This window comes from Antechinus flavipes, chromosome 4 (genome assembly GCF_016432865.1).
Source record: "Antechinus flavipes isolate AdamAnt ecotype Samford, QLD, Australia chromosome 4, AdamAnt_v2, whole genome shotgun sequence".
Classification (NCBI taxonomy): domain Eukaryota; kingdom Metazoa; phylum Chordata; class Mammalia; order Dasyuromorphia; family Dasyuridae; genus Antechinus; species Antechinus flavipes.
In genome coordinates, this window is record NC_067401.1 from 37,592,294 (window position 1) to 37,606,817 (window position 14,524).

General features: G+C 39.1%; 1 protein-coding gene across 5 annotated transcripts in view; it reads left to right on the forward strand.

Annotated features, from left to right (window-relative positions):
* Positions 1 to 8,619, forward strand: part of HNF1B (HNF1 homeobox B) — an 80,442-nt gene extending 71,823 nt beyond the window's left edge. For all 5 annotated transcript variants that reach the window (XM_051992469.1, XM_051992466.1, XM_051992464.1 and 2 more), the window contains one exon: positions 7,497 to 8,619. In XM_051992469.1, the coding sequence (XP_051848429.1) occupies positions 7,497 to 7,517 (21 nt within the window). In that variant the 3' untranslated portion in view covers positions 7,518 to 8,619. The remainder of the gene's footprint in view (positions 1 to 7,496) is intronic.
* Positions 8,620 to 14,524: the final 5,905 nt, after the last annotated feature.

Sequence of the window (14,524 nt, forward strand, 5' to 3'; positions counted from 1 at the left end):
CAAGAAATGGGAAAAAGAGGTGTCAGAATATAGAAGAAATTAAAATCATGTGGGAGCAAAATGAGGCCCACTGCCTCCATATCATCCTGTCTATTGGAGTTATCCAAAAGATGTCTACCAAAGATGATTCAATCTCCAAAGCCACTTATTCCATTAAAAAGCCACCATTTTATCTATCTCTGCTGAAACACTTCAATGGATTGGTGACCTCATAGATTCCTCCAATATATATATTTCCTCCAGTAATATATATTGAAGTATATCTAGGATGCCTCCTCTTGCCCTTCTTCTCTGAAAAGTTCACCATGTGGGAAACATCCAATATGGTGAAGGAGATCCTCATTTTCTGACAACATTATGAGGATAGCAGTAAAATACTCTGACCATTGACCCATCATCTTTTTTCTCTTACTACATCACTTAACCATCTTCTCTTCCTATCCTGCAAATCATTGATGGCATTGTTTACAATTGTTCTTTGGAATTGCCCAAGAGTTGTATGTTGCAGTCTGCTCACACCCACCATTGCCCTCTGTGTTGTTCAATTTTAGTTTTTAGGAGGTATACTGGTATTCCATGTTTTGTTGCCAAATAACAATGATAACAACAAAATGTTTGTATTAAAAAAGATGTGTCTTGGATGTTATGGGAAGCTTTGGGGTCAGTAAAAGTACTTTGTAATTTCCCAAAAGCTGTTTAACTCATTCTTTTCCTTTTCATCTCTGGGCCAAACTCATTGTTCATCTATAACATTTGTCCCAGATATACATATTGCTAGACAAGCTCTATTCGATGTTCATTCAGATATATGTGTTGAAATCTGGAATTCTTCATTCTTTTACATGGATGATCAGGTCAAACTCCTTTGAACAAATATAGGTCCAAGAAACTTTGCAATATCTTGGGGCTTGATATAGTCAACACAATACCAACCACATTTTGGAACATGTGGAGGATCTCACCTACTTTTCTTGCCTTGGACCCTCTATCCCACCAGAGAAGACTTTTGGCAAAATGCATCTCCCTGTTTTATACTTTGCCTAATAATTATTATTAGAGTTTTATTAAACAAGATTAGAAGAAATTAAAACCATGTGAGAGCTAGATGAAGTGTCATTCCATTTATTCCAAAGATGCTTTCAATGAGTCTATAGAAGATGAGTTTACACTCCAGTATTCTTATTAAATTATAAAAAGGCAGTCGTTTCCCCCTACCTTTGCATCTACAAGACATTAACTATAAAAGAAACATAGCTGGATAGTAACTTGCCCTTAAACTTTCTATCCATTCCCCAACAAAAAAGATGAGGACATAAGTTATAGTAGTGATAATAATAAAAATTGAAACACATAATATTGAAAGAACTAAAAACACTTTATATACATTACTTTTTGGAGAACAGAAAAGAAACAGGTTCTTCATTGCCATTGTCTTCTTTTCTGATCTAGCTACCAGTCCTGCTGCCATCTTCTTTTATGAATAGGGATAAGAATGGGACAGGCCAATGGGTGATATAGCCAAGGGGAAAATATGGTTCTGAGTTCTGACCATCTAGAATTGGAGAAAATATAACCAGTGAGAAAAAATCCTCAAGAGAAACAATCTATATACACAACTCCATCTCAGTATTTCTTCTGATTGTGCACACCACATGTAGTCTAGTCTTTCCTTAGTAGTCTCTTCTCTAAACAAGCTTTCTCAAGCCAGTGGGAAGGGATAGATTGAAAAAGCTGTCATGAAATAGCTAATTCCCCTGCCTTCCCTGGGACCTAAATTGTTAGACCCCGGGTACTGGGGAGACTGAGATTGGAAGATTAAATATAGTGCTAAAGCTGATTGGGTAACTGCACTGTCCGGCACTACTTTAGGGAGGCCCTGGAAGCAGAAGGCCATGAGGCTACCCCAGGAAGGGCAAACTGCCTCAGAAGATGGAGTAGGTCAAAATTTTTTGCTGGTCTGCCCTAGAGTTTCGTCCTGCAAGTGGTTGGGATGTGTGTCTAGCATAGGCATCTTTTGCCTAAAAGAGGGAGACCCAAGAGATAGAAGGAAGAGAGAGAGGGAAGGATGAAGAGAAAGGAGAAAAAAGGAATGAGAAAGGGAGGAAAAAAGAGGGAGCAAAGGAAGGAAGGAAGAGAAGGGGGAAAGGAAAGGAAGGAGAAAGGGGAAAGGAAGAATATAATGGGAGGTAGAGAGGAAAAAAAGGGAAGAAGTAAGGAAAAAAGAAAAGTAAAGAAAGGGAGAGGAGATATAGAGAAGGCAGACAGATAGGTAGATATAGGTCAGGTTGTGAAAGGGCTTAAAAGCCAAACTATATTTTCTGTCTCCAAATGCAATGCTCTTTAATTTCCTAAAAAACGCTGGTTATCAATTCTGCTTTTTTACTTTTATTTCTAGCAACTATATTTCTTTTGAATAATGTAATTAAATAGCACATAAAAATTTTGAAAATCATTTTCCTTTTCAATCATCCTATAAGTTAAACTTATGATTTCCCAGATGAGAAAATTGAGGTTCACATGACTTGTCCAAAGTCATATAGCCCTTTAGTGTAGGAATGAAATCTAGGTGGTCTGGTGGTCTAGCCACTATGACACCTTCTCCCTTTTAGAAAGATTTCTCTGCAGACTGACTAGGAGGGATCATGATGGATTGGCTTAGAGTCTGAAAGAACTGGGTTCAAATTCTGATCTTGGATACTTTTGTTAATTTTTTGGATTCTGAGTGAGTTTCTTAACCTTTCTTGGCCTCACTTTGTTCATTTATAAAATGATGGGACAGAGTGTTGCACTACATGGCAGCTGAGGTTCCTCCACCTGTGACTCTCTGATCTAATCTCTGAAAGTGTCTATGTAATAAATCACTTAAATTTTTCATCTCAGTTTCCTCATTTGTAAAATAAATTGATTGGTCTAGATTTTCCACTAAGATCCTTTCCAGCTCTAAATATATGACCCAAGATCTCTTTCTAAATATGAGACCTAAGAACTAATTAGGCATTAGACTCTGGCGACTCTGGAAGAGATATTTGGGTAATGACACTTGGTCTAAATAATATTTTTCTCGTAAAAGTTCTTAGTATAACAACTTCCATGCTTCTAAAGACACTGATTCATTGAACATTTACAAAATACTTATACTGTGCAAGACTTTGTTGCTGGTGACTAAGAGAGATACAGAAATAAGAAATAGTCCCTGCTCTCAAGGAGTTTATAGTCTAATAGGGAAATTGCATGAAAATAGCTAGGATAACTGTGTTCCATTCTTTATGATCCTGGGTTAGAGATTCCTTCTTCCTGGACCTCAGGTTTCTTATATGTAAAGTGAGGCTAGGACAAGATGTCAACTCAACTTGAAAGTGAGATTACTTATCTATACATAAGGGTCCCTGTGGGTTGCATAATGACTTGGTTTTAAAATGACTTTTAATATGTTTTATATCTTTTAATATGTTTTTATTTATTTTGTTCAAAATTTCTTAATTACATTTTAATCTGCTTCACATTGACTTAATTTTAAAATGTAATATTATCTATATTTTGTTGTATTTTTATGTATTTTGTGAAATATTTCTTAACTATATTTTAATCTGATTCAGATTAAGAGTATTGTGGGCCACGTATAGCTGGTAGGCCATCTGCTTGAAATTCCCAGTCTATTAAACATATATAATCCAGATGATGATGTGGCCAGTTTGGGCTTGGACTAAAAAGGCTCTCTCAAAAACCAGCCTGGCATGTTCCCAGAGTGCCAGGTCATTTCACAGTTTATCAGGGTTCAGCATACTTTTTCTCCTCCCAGACTCACTAGAGAGAATAAGGAATTTAGGTCATTCTGCAAGAGCTTGGGCCCAGACTCAGAAGGAGAGTTTTGGAGGAGAGGGATCTGTGACTAATTGCAGCTTCCTATTTCTAAATACCTCTGAGTTCATGACTCCAGGGCACCTCCACCTTCACCCCTAACTCCTTCCTCTTCCAATATAATCCAGATCCATTTACCCAACTTTGAGGGAAGAATTAGAGTGGTTGGAGGGGGAGTACACAAGGGAAAGGGGTATTTGATGATCCTTCTGAAGGCTAAGAATAATTAAGTACAGTAGTAGGCACTTCATTAGTCCAACAGGGCAACATGGCACAGTGAAAAGAGAATTGGGTTCATTCAAGCCCTACCTTTGATACGGGCCAATTTATTTCATCTCTCAGACGTCATTTTTCTCATCTGTATGATGATTCATTAGACCAGGAGACCTTCAAGGGTTCCTTTTTATTTTAAAACTATGAATCTCTGATTTCCTGAGCCCCACCCCACCTACTGGCTCCAACCCAGACCCTGCATGGAGAAAACAGACATACTTCTATGACTCTGTAAAGTTAGTTTTTAGGAGCTTTGAATGTGAATTGTACTGTTCATATAATAGATTCATAATAAAGTAGATTTAGAAGGAAGATTAAGGATTATCTGTCACAAAGCCCTTGTTATATAGATGAGGAACTTGAAGGCTAAGAGACAAAGTGACATACCTGAGGTCACACATAGAAGGGACTCTTCTTATATGCTGCTTCATTCTTCTTAGTCTTCAGAGGGCAGTTTGGATCTCTCTCTCTCTCTCTCTCTCTCTCTCTCTCTCTCTCTCTCTCTCTCTCTTCCTCCCCCTCTCTCCCTCCCTCTCTTCTCTCCCTACACACACACACACACACACACACACACACACACACACACACACACACACGGTTGTCCATGATTTACCATCCAAACAGTTTCCCACTTGGGTTCCTGTCAGATTGGAAATAGACCTCATTCAGCAAGCAGTGACCTGAGGCAACAAGTATGGGCAAGCCACAAATTGCCTCCTAGCTCTGTTTCTGGATTCTTAACCAGCTGCTGCGGCTACTGCCTGCATTCACTTCACTTCCAGGTTTATGGGGAGGTCAAGAGAGTGTCTACCTAGCAACAAGTCACTCATCAGAGATGATGAAAATAGATCTGGAAAGTCCACATAATAAATTTCTGGTATTTACAGATTGCTGTTGTCACACACACACACACACACACACACACACACAGACATAGACACAGACACACACACACACACACACACACACACACACACACACACACTATTAGGTCTTAGATTGAGGAGGGACCTTAGTAGTCATCAAGTCCATTCGTCTCATTTTATAGATGAAGAGTCTGAGTGATTTGTTCAAGGTCATACAAGTAAATATCAGAAAAAGAATGTGAATCCGTCTTTTCTGCCTCAAGAGCCAGGGCTATTAATGGTGTATTCTCTACCCTCCCAGCTTCCATTTGGCTTCTCTATGTCTTTCTGAAAAGGAAGCCACATGGTTTTAAAATTCCATCTCACCCTCTACAAAACAAGTGACAGACATCTAAAATTAGGAATTTTTTGGCTACTCTTTCCCCATATTGGTCCTTCTGCAGGGAGAGGAGGATTCCCCTTCTAGTCAGGCCTGAAATTTTCCTTCTGGAACCCACCAAGGACCTCTTGGGGTCAGACATTCAATTTTCCTGGGAATACAGTGTATCGCTTATCAGATGTTTTTGTTTAGACTTGGAGGGGAGGCAAATAACTTCGGTTCCTTTGACAACATTTAGGGCTCTGCCGCCATTTTATTATGTCAGCAAACATTTGATAGCTGGGAGGCCCATCTCTAATGACAGGTCATAGAATCTTGCTGGCGTCTCCTTATCTACCCCTGGTGTTTGCTCTCCTATTGAAACCTGCAAGGTCACAAGCCATTTTCCTCCCCTACACCTAAAATCTGAAAATTGGAGAGGAAAAAAAAAATCCTGATAAACTCCTAGGGAAGAGTAGAGTATTATGGGGGGTGGAGGAGGGAGGTCAGAAAGGGAAAATGGCATTCCAGAGGACTAGGGCTAAGGCCTGAGGAATTTGAAAGGACTAGAACTCAACTTTTCTCACAATTGTGCATCCTAATTCACTTTCCTTCTTAGCAGAGGTAGATGATGATGCATGTGGATTATTGTATAAATGTTAATGTCAGGCAGGATTGGTTTTTTGGTGGGTTTGATGGAACTAATTTTATCTTTCCTTTTTCTTATTCTAAACATAAGGGGTGACTCTCAAGAGTAGGAAAGGTGTATTTGAGAATGAACATGATTAGTAGCTCCGTACCATTGAGCCTGGAGACAGGGAAACCTGAATTCAAATCCAGCCTCAGACACTCATGAGCTGTGGGATCTCCTTTTTTGCCTTCATTTCCTCATCTTTTAAAATGAGGGTTATAATAGCATCTATCATGCAGAGTTGTTATGAGGATCAAATGAGATGTTTGTAAAATGCTTAATATAATGCCTAGTATATAATAGGTGCTTAATAAATCCCCCACAAAAAAAAAGGAAAAAAAATATCTATAAAAATAAGATTTTTGTTAAGAGAGGAAAATTAGGCAAGTGACTCACTTTTTCCTCTCCTTTAGAACTAATGGGAGATGTAATTTGCCCTGCGAAGATTATTAATTCCTTTCAGGAGGCTTCCATGAACTTAAAAAAAGTTTTTTTTTTTTTTTTTTTTTTTTTTTATTTTCCCTGGTTATATGTAAAACAAATTTTGGGGGGTTATAAATGTATATTTATTTCTTACATTTTTCTATATGAATCATATTGGGAGAGAAAAATCAGAGCAAAAAGGAAGAACCACAAGGACAAAAAAACCCAGAAGATAAAAATAAAAGGTGAACATAGCATATATTGGTTTACATTCAGTCTTCATAGTTCTCTCTCTGGATGAGGATGGTATTTTCCATTTAAAATTTATTGGGATTGCCTTGAATCACTGAACTGCTAAGAACCAAGTCTATCACAATGGATCTTCATACAACTTATTGTTGCTGTGTATAAAGTTTTTTTGCTTCTTATTTCACTTAGTATTAGTTCTATGAATTCTTGAGAAAAAAGGTCTCAAGTCAAATAGTGCCTTTAGGATAAGTACAAGTCAGAAAGTGAAGATGGAAATAGAGAAGTCCCAGTGAGGAAACTCCCTCTACCAATGCAAATAGTATTTGCTCTGTATTTACACTCAGAAGTAATTGATCCATCCAGGATCACACAGTCAGCATGTGTCATTGGTAGGACTTGAATTTGGGTCTTCCTGGCTCTGAGGTCAGCTAACTATGCACTATACTAAGTTGCTTTTGTGAAGACTGAGGAAAGCAAAGAGAAGGATGGCATGTCATAGGCATTTGATAAATGTTTGTGAATAGAAGCTCTGGGTTCAAATTCCTTTTCTGATGTTTATTCCTTGTGTAATTTTGAACAAATAACTTAATCCCCAGCCTCAATTTCCACATCTGTATAAGGAGGGCATTGGGCCAACTGGCTCCCAGGATTCCTTCTAGTTCTAAAGCTATGATCCTAGGAATAAATGGATAGTTTTCCAAGAGCACATTGGAAAATCTTGCTCTGAAAGGATCCATACCCCTTGTTGATTTAATTGTCTTCTTTCTTCTCTCTCCAGTGTCCTCTGCAAGCCTGGTGATGCTCAGACTTCACATTTTCTGTGCATATCAACAAGGACCTTATTTCCACACTATCACCCAGCTAACCATGGCATCAGGGCAGTTGTTATCGAGAAGCACAGGAAGCTGATGGGCAATGTCTCTTCCATGTCTCTCGGACCGATTTCACTCTCTTCCTCCTTCCAGGGCTTGGCCTGTGACTCAGCCACCCGATCCCATTGATGTGGAGGATTTGGGGGAGAGCACAGGGGTGGGGGCTCTGACCAGAGACTATCTCGTGCCAGCAGCTGGGATTTCCCTGCAGTATTGAGTTCATGCATCACAAAGATGCTAAGTATTCACATGCCTTCTAGCAATGAGGAAAGAGGAATAAGGCAGGAAAAACTGCTTGCTCAGAGCCACAGAAGAGGAAGATGAATTTCTCCGTTGCCTTTTAAGTTATGGTCCTTCATTGAACAAACTGATGGAAAAACAAAAACAAAAACTTGAATCTGTTACTGAAGTTTCAAGATGAGGAAACATGTGCTGTTGAACTGAGCCAAAAAGAGTGTAAATATCGGCAGACTCCCTCTCCCCATTGCACCCCCAAATGATTCCGAGATTTCTTTTAAAGAAGTAAATGTGTCCAATGGTTGTAAACTATAAACCACTGTAATCAAGTGCAATTCCCTTAGAGCTCCCCCTACCCATACACCTTTCTCTGTACATAATACTAGATGGTATTTTAATTTTTTGTTGTTGTTGTTAAGGTCAGAACCAAGGTTTAAAAAAAAAATCACTCCCATCAGAAAATAGCCCAAACCTGGATTTAGGGATGCCAAGACATTCTAGAGAACTTTCCCTCTTCCCTCCCTTTGATCCCCCAGAGCTAAGACACCTATTGGTGATTGAATGATTCTTTGTATGGCTGCAGGTGACAAGTCACCTGATTGGAAGTCACATATCCAGGTCCCAGGGAGGGCTGGGCCTAGGGTCAGAGTACAAAACGCAGCTCCTGGCAGGGATTGGGGATTTGGGCCAGGAACCTCAAGAAACAGAAGGGTGGAGAGGAACTGGATGTTGGATCTCAAAAGCAAAAGCTGACCTTTCAAAGTCTCCCATTAAAACATTTTATCTTAATGATTCCTTGCCCAAAGAGCTTCCAATTATGACCTTGACACTCCTTCCTCCTTGTGCCATTCAGTACCTAGTTTCTTCTTCCTGTTTTCCTGCTCTGATCTCTACTGGGGAATTTCAAAATCATGGATTTGAGTTCATTGGTGTGCCACATGGAGCTGTAGAGGGTGGGAATGGGAGGAAGGCCAGGTTCCCTGTGATATTCAGTCTCTAGATATGGGGCCCTCCAAGTCATGTTTACATTGTCTTAGTCACTGGCCTTTCTGTTAATGAAGATTTTGTTCCCACAGTAGAGCTCAGAAGCTTCGAGGGGGGTCTGGCCAGGGCAATGAGCCATTGCCAAAAGTCCCTCACAGAGGTGCCTAAGCTTATTCCTTTCTCCTGTCCAGGGGCTGTCACACAAGTGGAGGGCAGGAAATAAGCCAGGACACTTCCAAAGCAAATAGAACCAACTTTAGAGATTTCGCTTTATAGGAACTTAGGAAAACCAAACCAAATCCATAAGCCACTTTGGGATGGTGGAAAGAACAGTGGTTCTAGAGATCTGGATTCAAATTTTGCCACCCACACTAACTGGAAAACTTTTTATAGGTTGTTAAATTTCCCTGGGTCTAAGTTTCCTCATCTATAAAATGAGCATTTTTAGCTGGTCCTTTTTGGGTCTAGATATGATTCCATAGGTGACTGAAAAACATCTCAACCATTTGTTCCAACACCTTTTCAACCAGCCCGTCAAAAGTTTTTCCTAGGGTAATAAGGAGGAAAAGTTTATTTGTATTTCTTGTCCTTCCTTTGAGCCTTTCCTGGTGGGAATGCAGCAAAAAGACCAAGAGAAATCTTGAGAAAGAGAGGGGCAAGCCTTGATATTCCACCATCAGGAGACTTAGCTCCACAGATAATCCAGAGCCAATGACTATGGAGAAAGATGATGAAACAGGTCTCTCTTACTGAGCTTTTTTTTTTTTTTTCCTATCTGAAATGTACACTTCACATAATAACTTGCATTGATAACTTCTGCATGTTGAGAACAGAGGCTTATGGACAATATAGGCAAAGTGAAATATTTACCAATACCTCTGACCACATATACAGCCCAATCCTTAGGGAACAAATAGTTTGTTGGCCTTTTGTCCCTGTCACCACGTAGGGAATGCCTGGAGAGAGACAGAGGTTAAGGGATTTGTCAGATATATAGCCAATATATTTTAAAAGAAGGACTTGAATCTAGGTTGTCCTGGCTATCTATCCACTGTGACCTACATATGTGACTCATGGTGACACATTGTGCCTTACAGTGCCCTGGCACATAATGGGTACTTAAAGAATCATCTTATAGTGGAAAGATCATTGGCAATAGAATCAGACGCCCATAAACCTCTGAAACTTACAGATCTTGGGGAAGTCATTTAACTGTTTAACCTCAGTTTTCTGAGGTTAAATGAGAAGGTTGGACTAGATGGTGGTTTCTGAAGTTCCTTTTGGCTCCAAATTTTTGACACTCAGGTTCAACTCTGCTGACATTAATTGAGCAATTTTGAAAAAGTTCCTTAATTTTTAAGCATCAGTTTCTTCATCTTTAAATTTTGGTGGTTGGATTTAATGACGCTTAAGGTCCTTTCTGTCTCTAACTCTATCCAAAGACACAACCAGCTTCCCAGCTTTTGGGAGGTAACCCTGAGATCAGAACATCATTTTTAGAATAGCAACTATTTACTTTGTTGATTTTTAGCTGTGTACAATTGTATATGCCCCCAGGGGAAGGAAACCTAAACAACTTGTCATTTTCTGATGGGAATATCCCAGGCATCACCTAAACATCAAGAAAACATCCTCTTTTACTGGGACTGCGAAGCTCTTTTCTAATATGCTCTGCCTACCTTCCTTCCAACATTAGAGAGAGAGAGAATTTCGCGGCTCCTCTCATCACTTTCATACCCCTTTCCTGGGACTCCTGGTTTCTGAACAAGGTCAGCCATGCTGCATCTTGAAAGTAGGGAAGGAATTCCAACATTTCATAAGCTTATTGAAAAGACAACCGTAGAGGTAGGAGGAACCTTTAATGTCATCTAGTCCAGCCACCCTCATTTTATAGATAAGGAAACCAAGGCTCAGGGAGGCTGAGTGTTTTGCCCAAGGTCACACAGGTAGTAAGTTGTAGAGCACCTGATATTTGCATCTAGGTCTTGTGACTCATTGGCCAAGACTCAATTTAAACCAGGAAATGAGAGAGGAGAAAACTAATGAGAAAATGGAAGGGAAGAAACTGGCAGGGAAATGGAGAGAAAGAAACTGTTGAGGAAAAGGAGAGAAAGAAACCGACAGGGAAATAGAAACTAATGAGGAAATGGAGAGAAGGAAACTGACAGAGAAACAGAAGAAAATTGATGAGGAAATGGAAACTGATGAGAAAATGGAGAGAAGAAAAATGACAAGAGACATGGAGAGAGAGAAACTGATGAGGAAACTGAGAGAAGGAAATCGACAGGGAAACATAGAGAGGAAAAATGACAAAGCCCCACAAAAGACATTTTCTCACTTCAAGTTATAGGTAAGAGGAGGAAGGATGGCTCCAAATCCTAAGAGTAGAGAGAGCTGAGCTCTCCCTGATATGCTTATGAAAACTGCCGTGTCAGCCCTCACTTATCTCCATGTTGATGATCCTCTAGGTGGATAGCCTGGGACAATTTTAAAGCTCAGGCTGATTTTCCCCTGGCCTCCTAACCCCTCCCTGCCACAGCCGGTACTGACTACCACTCCTGCCATTGTCTGTAATCTTAGAGAATGCTGCTGACTCATTTGAATATCAGAGGGCGCCAACCAGAATCAGGAAAGCAAATCAGCTTTTTTAAAAAAATCATATAATACATTCCAAAGTCAAATAGAGAGGCTTATTGGATTTTATCTTCCATTAGCATAGATAATTGGGAGCCATTTCTCTTTGTTTTAGATTCTAGGATGTAGAAAACCAATTTGAGCCATTCTGTGTTTGAGTTCCTCAGTGGGCAGGCCTGTAGGAACTGTGTAATCAAGATACATATTATTCAAATAGTTTTCTTTTGTGTTTCTTGACTGGCATTTTTGTGTCATTGAACATGGAAATTTAGAGCTGGTAGGAAACTTGGGAAGTGGAGAGTGGGAAGGGATGTGTGTGTGTGTGTGTGTGTGCGCGCGTGTACGTGCAAAGTGCAGAAAGTCATGTTGTCTGGCCTTTTTATTTTAAAGATAAGAAAACAGACCCAGAGTCAAACAATGAATTGCCCAGCATCGTGATGCAGGAATTAAGTTTTTCTCTTTGGACTCTTGAATCAAATGGTCTTGCTGCTTCTAATATTGATGCTTTCAAAAGTGTCCCAACCGATCAAAAAGATAATCCTATTTATTGGTACAGTGCTCAGCAGATCATGTAGTTTCATTTCATCCTAGTAAGATGGATAAAAGAGAGATTGGGAGTGGGGAACAAAGATCAAGTAAGAAAGGGAAAGAATTGCCTAATGGCCAAGTGCCTTAAACTTATACTGAGGGGTAAAAAAGCAAAAACAAACCCAAAATGAAATGATGACCATGTGACTATATAAACTCACACATGGAAGAACAGAAGTTCTTAAGAAGGTCTCAGAGTAGCACTATTCTCTTTCTTGGAAGGAGACAAGAGGCAAAAGAACATGTCAATAGAGACTGGTGCCCAATGTCTAGTAAAAGAAATATTAGAGGTCATTGTGGCCTCTGCAGATCAGAAATTGTTCCAAAAAGACATCAATCCTGATTTGTTCCAGGGAATAAAATCACTGACCCTGATTCTTCTATTCCTTGTGCACTGGAAATATTTTTTGCACTGCAGTCTATGTCATTTCCCTAATTGGTGCTTAATTCTCAACCATGTCAAACTTTCATGAGAATCCATAATATTCTTTATCTTGGGGGGGCACAACATATAACCTAAGCAAAGGCAAGAAGTTATCTCTGCTGGGTAGATACCAAAGTGACAGTGGTCATTAAACATAGGTTCCTATATTTTAGGTAGAGAACTGTTTGCATATATACAAATGAGTCTTTGTGTTCATCCGGTGTGTGTAAAACATAGCTCTATCTACTGCATAAGGACAGAATAAATTAAAAGTAGGGAAGACAGAATTAAATGAAATATCAAAGCTCTTTCATTGTGTGTGTGTGTGTGTGTGTGTGTGTGTGTGTGTGTATGTTTATGCCAGCAGCCTATACTATCCAGACACAATACAGGTCATTGGCATCTTTAATGCTAGTGAAAGCTATTCCAGCTATGTCATATAGCCTGCTGGAAGGATGACACTGAGGAAGAAAATAGACCAGCAAGAGGCTGGAATCCAAAATTTGCTGAAAAAAAAATCTCTTCTTTGTGGACATATCACATATGTCCATATAGACATTACTATACCAATCCAGACTTTCCAAATACACCAACAAGTCTATAATTTCACCTTTGGAGATATCACCTCCAACCATAGATCACAAGCCTGCTTAGCCTGCATTAATTCTTGTTCATGCACTCCCCTGGGTTCCCTGCAGAGGGAAGCAGCTAGGATGCTGTGGACATGGTGGGACATCCAGAATTCCAATGGCAAATAGAAAATGTCCATCAGCCTTCTCTGTTTTTTTTCCAAATTCTTTGTCTACTTGTGCATTCCATGGATGGCATCATTTATTCTTCTTCTTCATAATTCTTTATTTATAATATGCAGTGGTTTCTCATACCTGTCATGTACCTTTTGCTTTCTGGCTCAATTTTACTTTCTGACTCAATTTTACTTGTCCTTGGAAGAACCTAAGTATTAGAAAAGAATGATCTTTCTCTAGAATTTGATTTTTTCCAAAATTATATCCAAATAGCTAGGAAAAGAAGGAATGAGAGATAACCAAAGTCCATTTAATTTTTATATTTTCAAATAAATAAAAGAATCCCAAGTTATTGTAAGAGTTTTATGTGACACACATTTATTTACATAAACATTGTCATTGGTTTGTCACAAGAAGACTGGGTATCTCTTAGTTTTTAGAAAGTTATCTGGTGAAAAAAGATTATATAAATATCCCCTACAATGGTAAAATGGTGTTATCCAAACTTTTGGATTTTGAAATTTTGAACTTTTTTCCTTGAAGGTATTAAAAGTAATACCTTTTTTTTTTTTTTTTTTTTTTATTTTGAGAGCATATAATTTTATAATGCCTGATCCCAAGTCGGCATTATTTTTTTGGAGGTAGGAAGATGCTGAAGGAAAAATGGAGAGAGGAGTGAGGAGAAGGAAGAAAGAGAAAAGAGGGGAATGAAAAGAGGCTGGAGGTGGTCAGAAGAGAAGGAAGGGACCATGTTAACCCCTTCTGTATCCCTTCATCAGAATTATATGTTCTTTTCCAAATTTCATAATTCTACCTATTAATGGGAGTACAGGGCTTTCTGGTTATCAGAGGTGGGATTCATAGGATCATAGAATTAAGAGTTTGCAGAAATCTCAGAGGCCATCTATTATGACCTCATCATTTTACAGATGAAAAAATAAGGCCTGGAGAGAGAAAAGAAGGTCAGGGTATATTTTGAATTCAGGTCTTCTGCCTCCCAGAGCCAGGTCTGTTTTTACTCTGTTCTACTGCCTTTAATATGGTAACCTTTTCACACTTATCTGCAAACCAGATTCTTCCTTTGAATGATCTGGCTGGTGAGTGGTTCTCTGACATGCCTTGATCTGAGACTTCAAGTTTCAGAATTTCTTTCTGTCTCTTGCCCTTCTTTATTGTGCTTGTATAACTTCATTGCCTTTTACTCAAATCCAGACAGTGAATAAGCTGATTTTCTCTTTCTTTTTATTTGTTTTTGTTTTTGTGCAAAGCCCAATTTTGCTTTCCCAAAAAACATTCTCATTGTTTTATTTGTTATAAGATA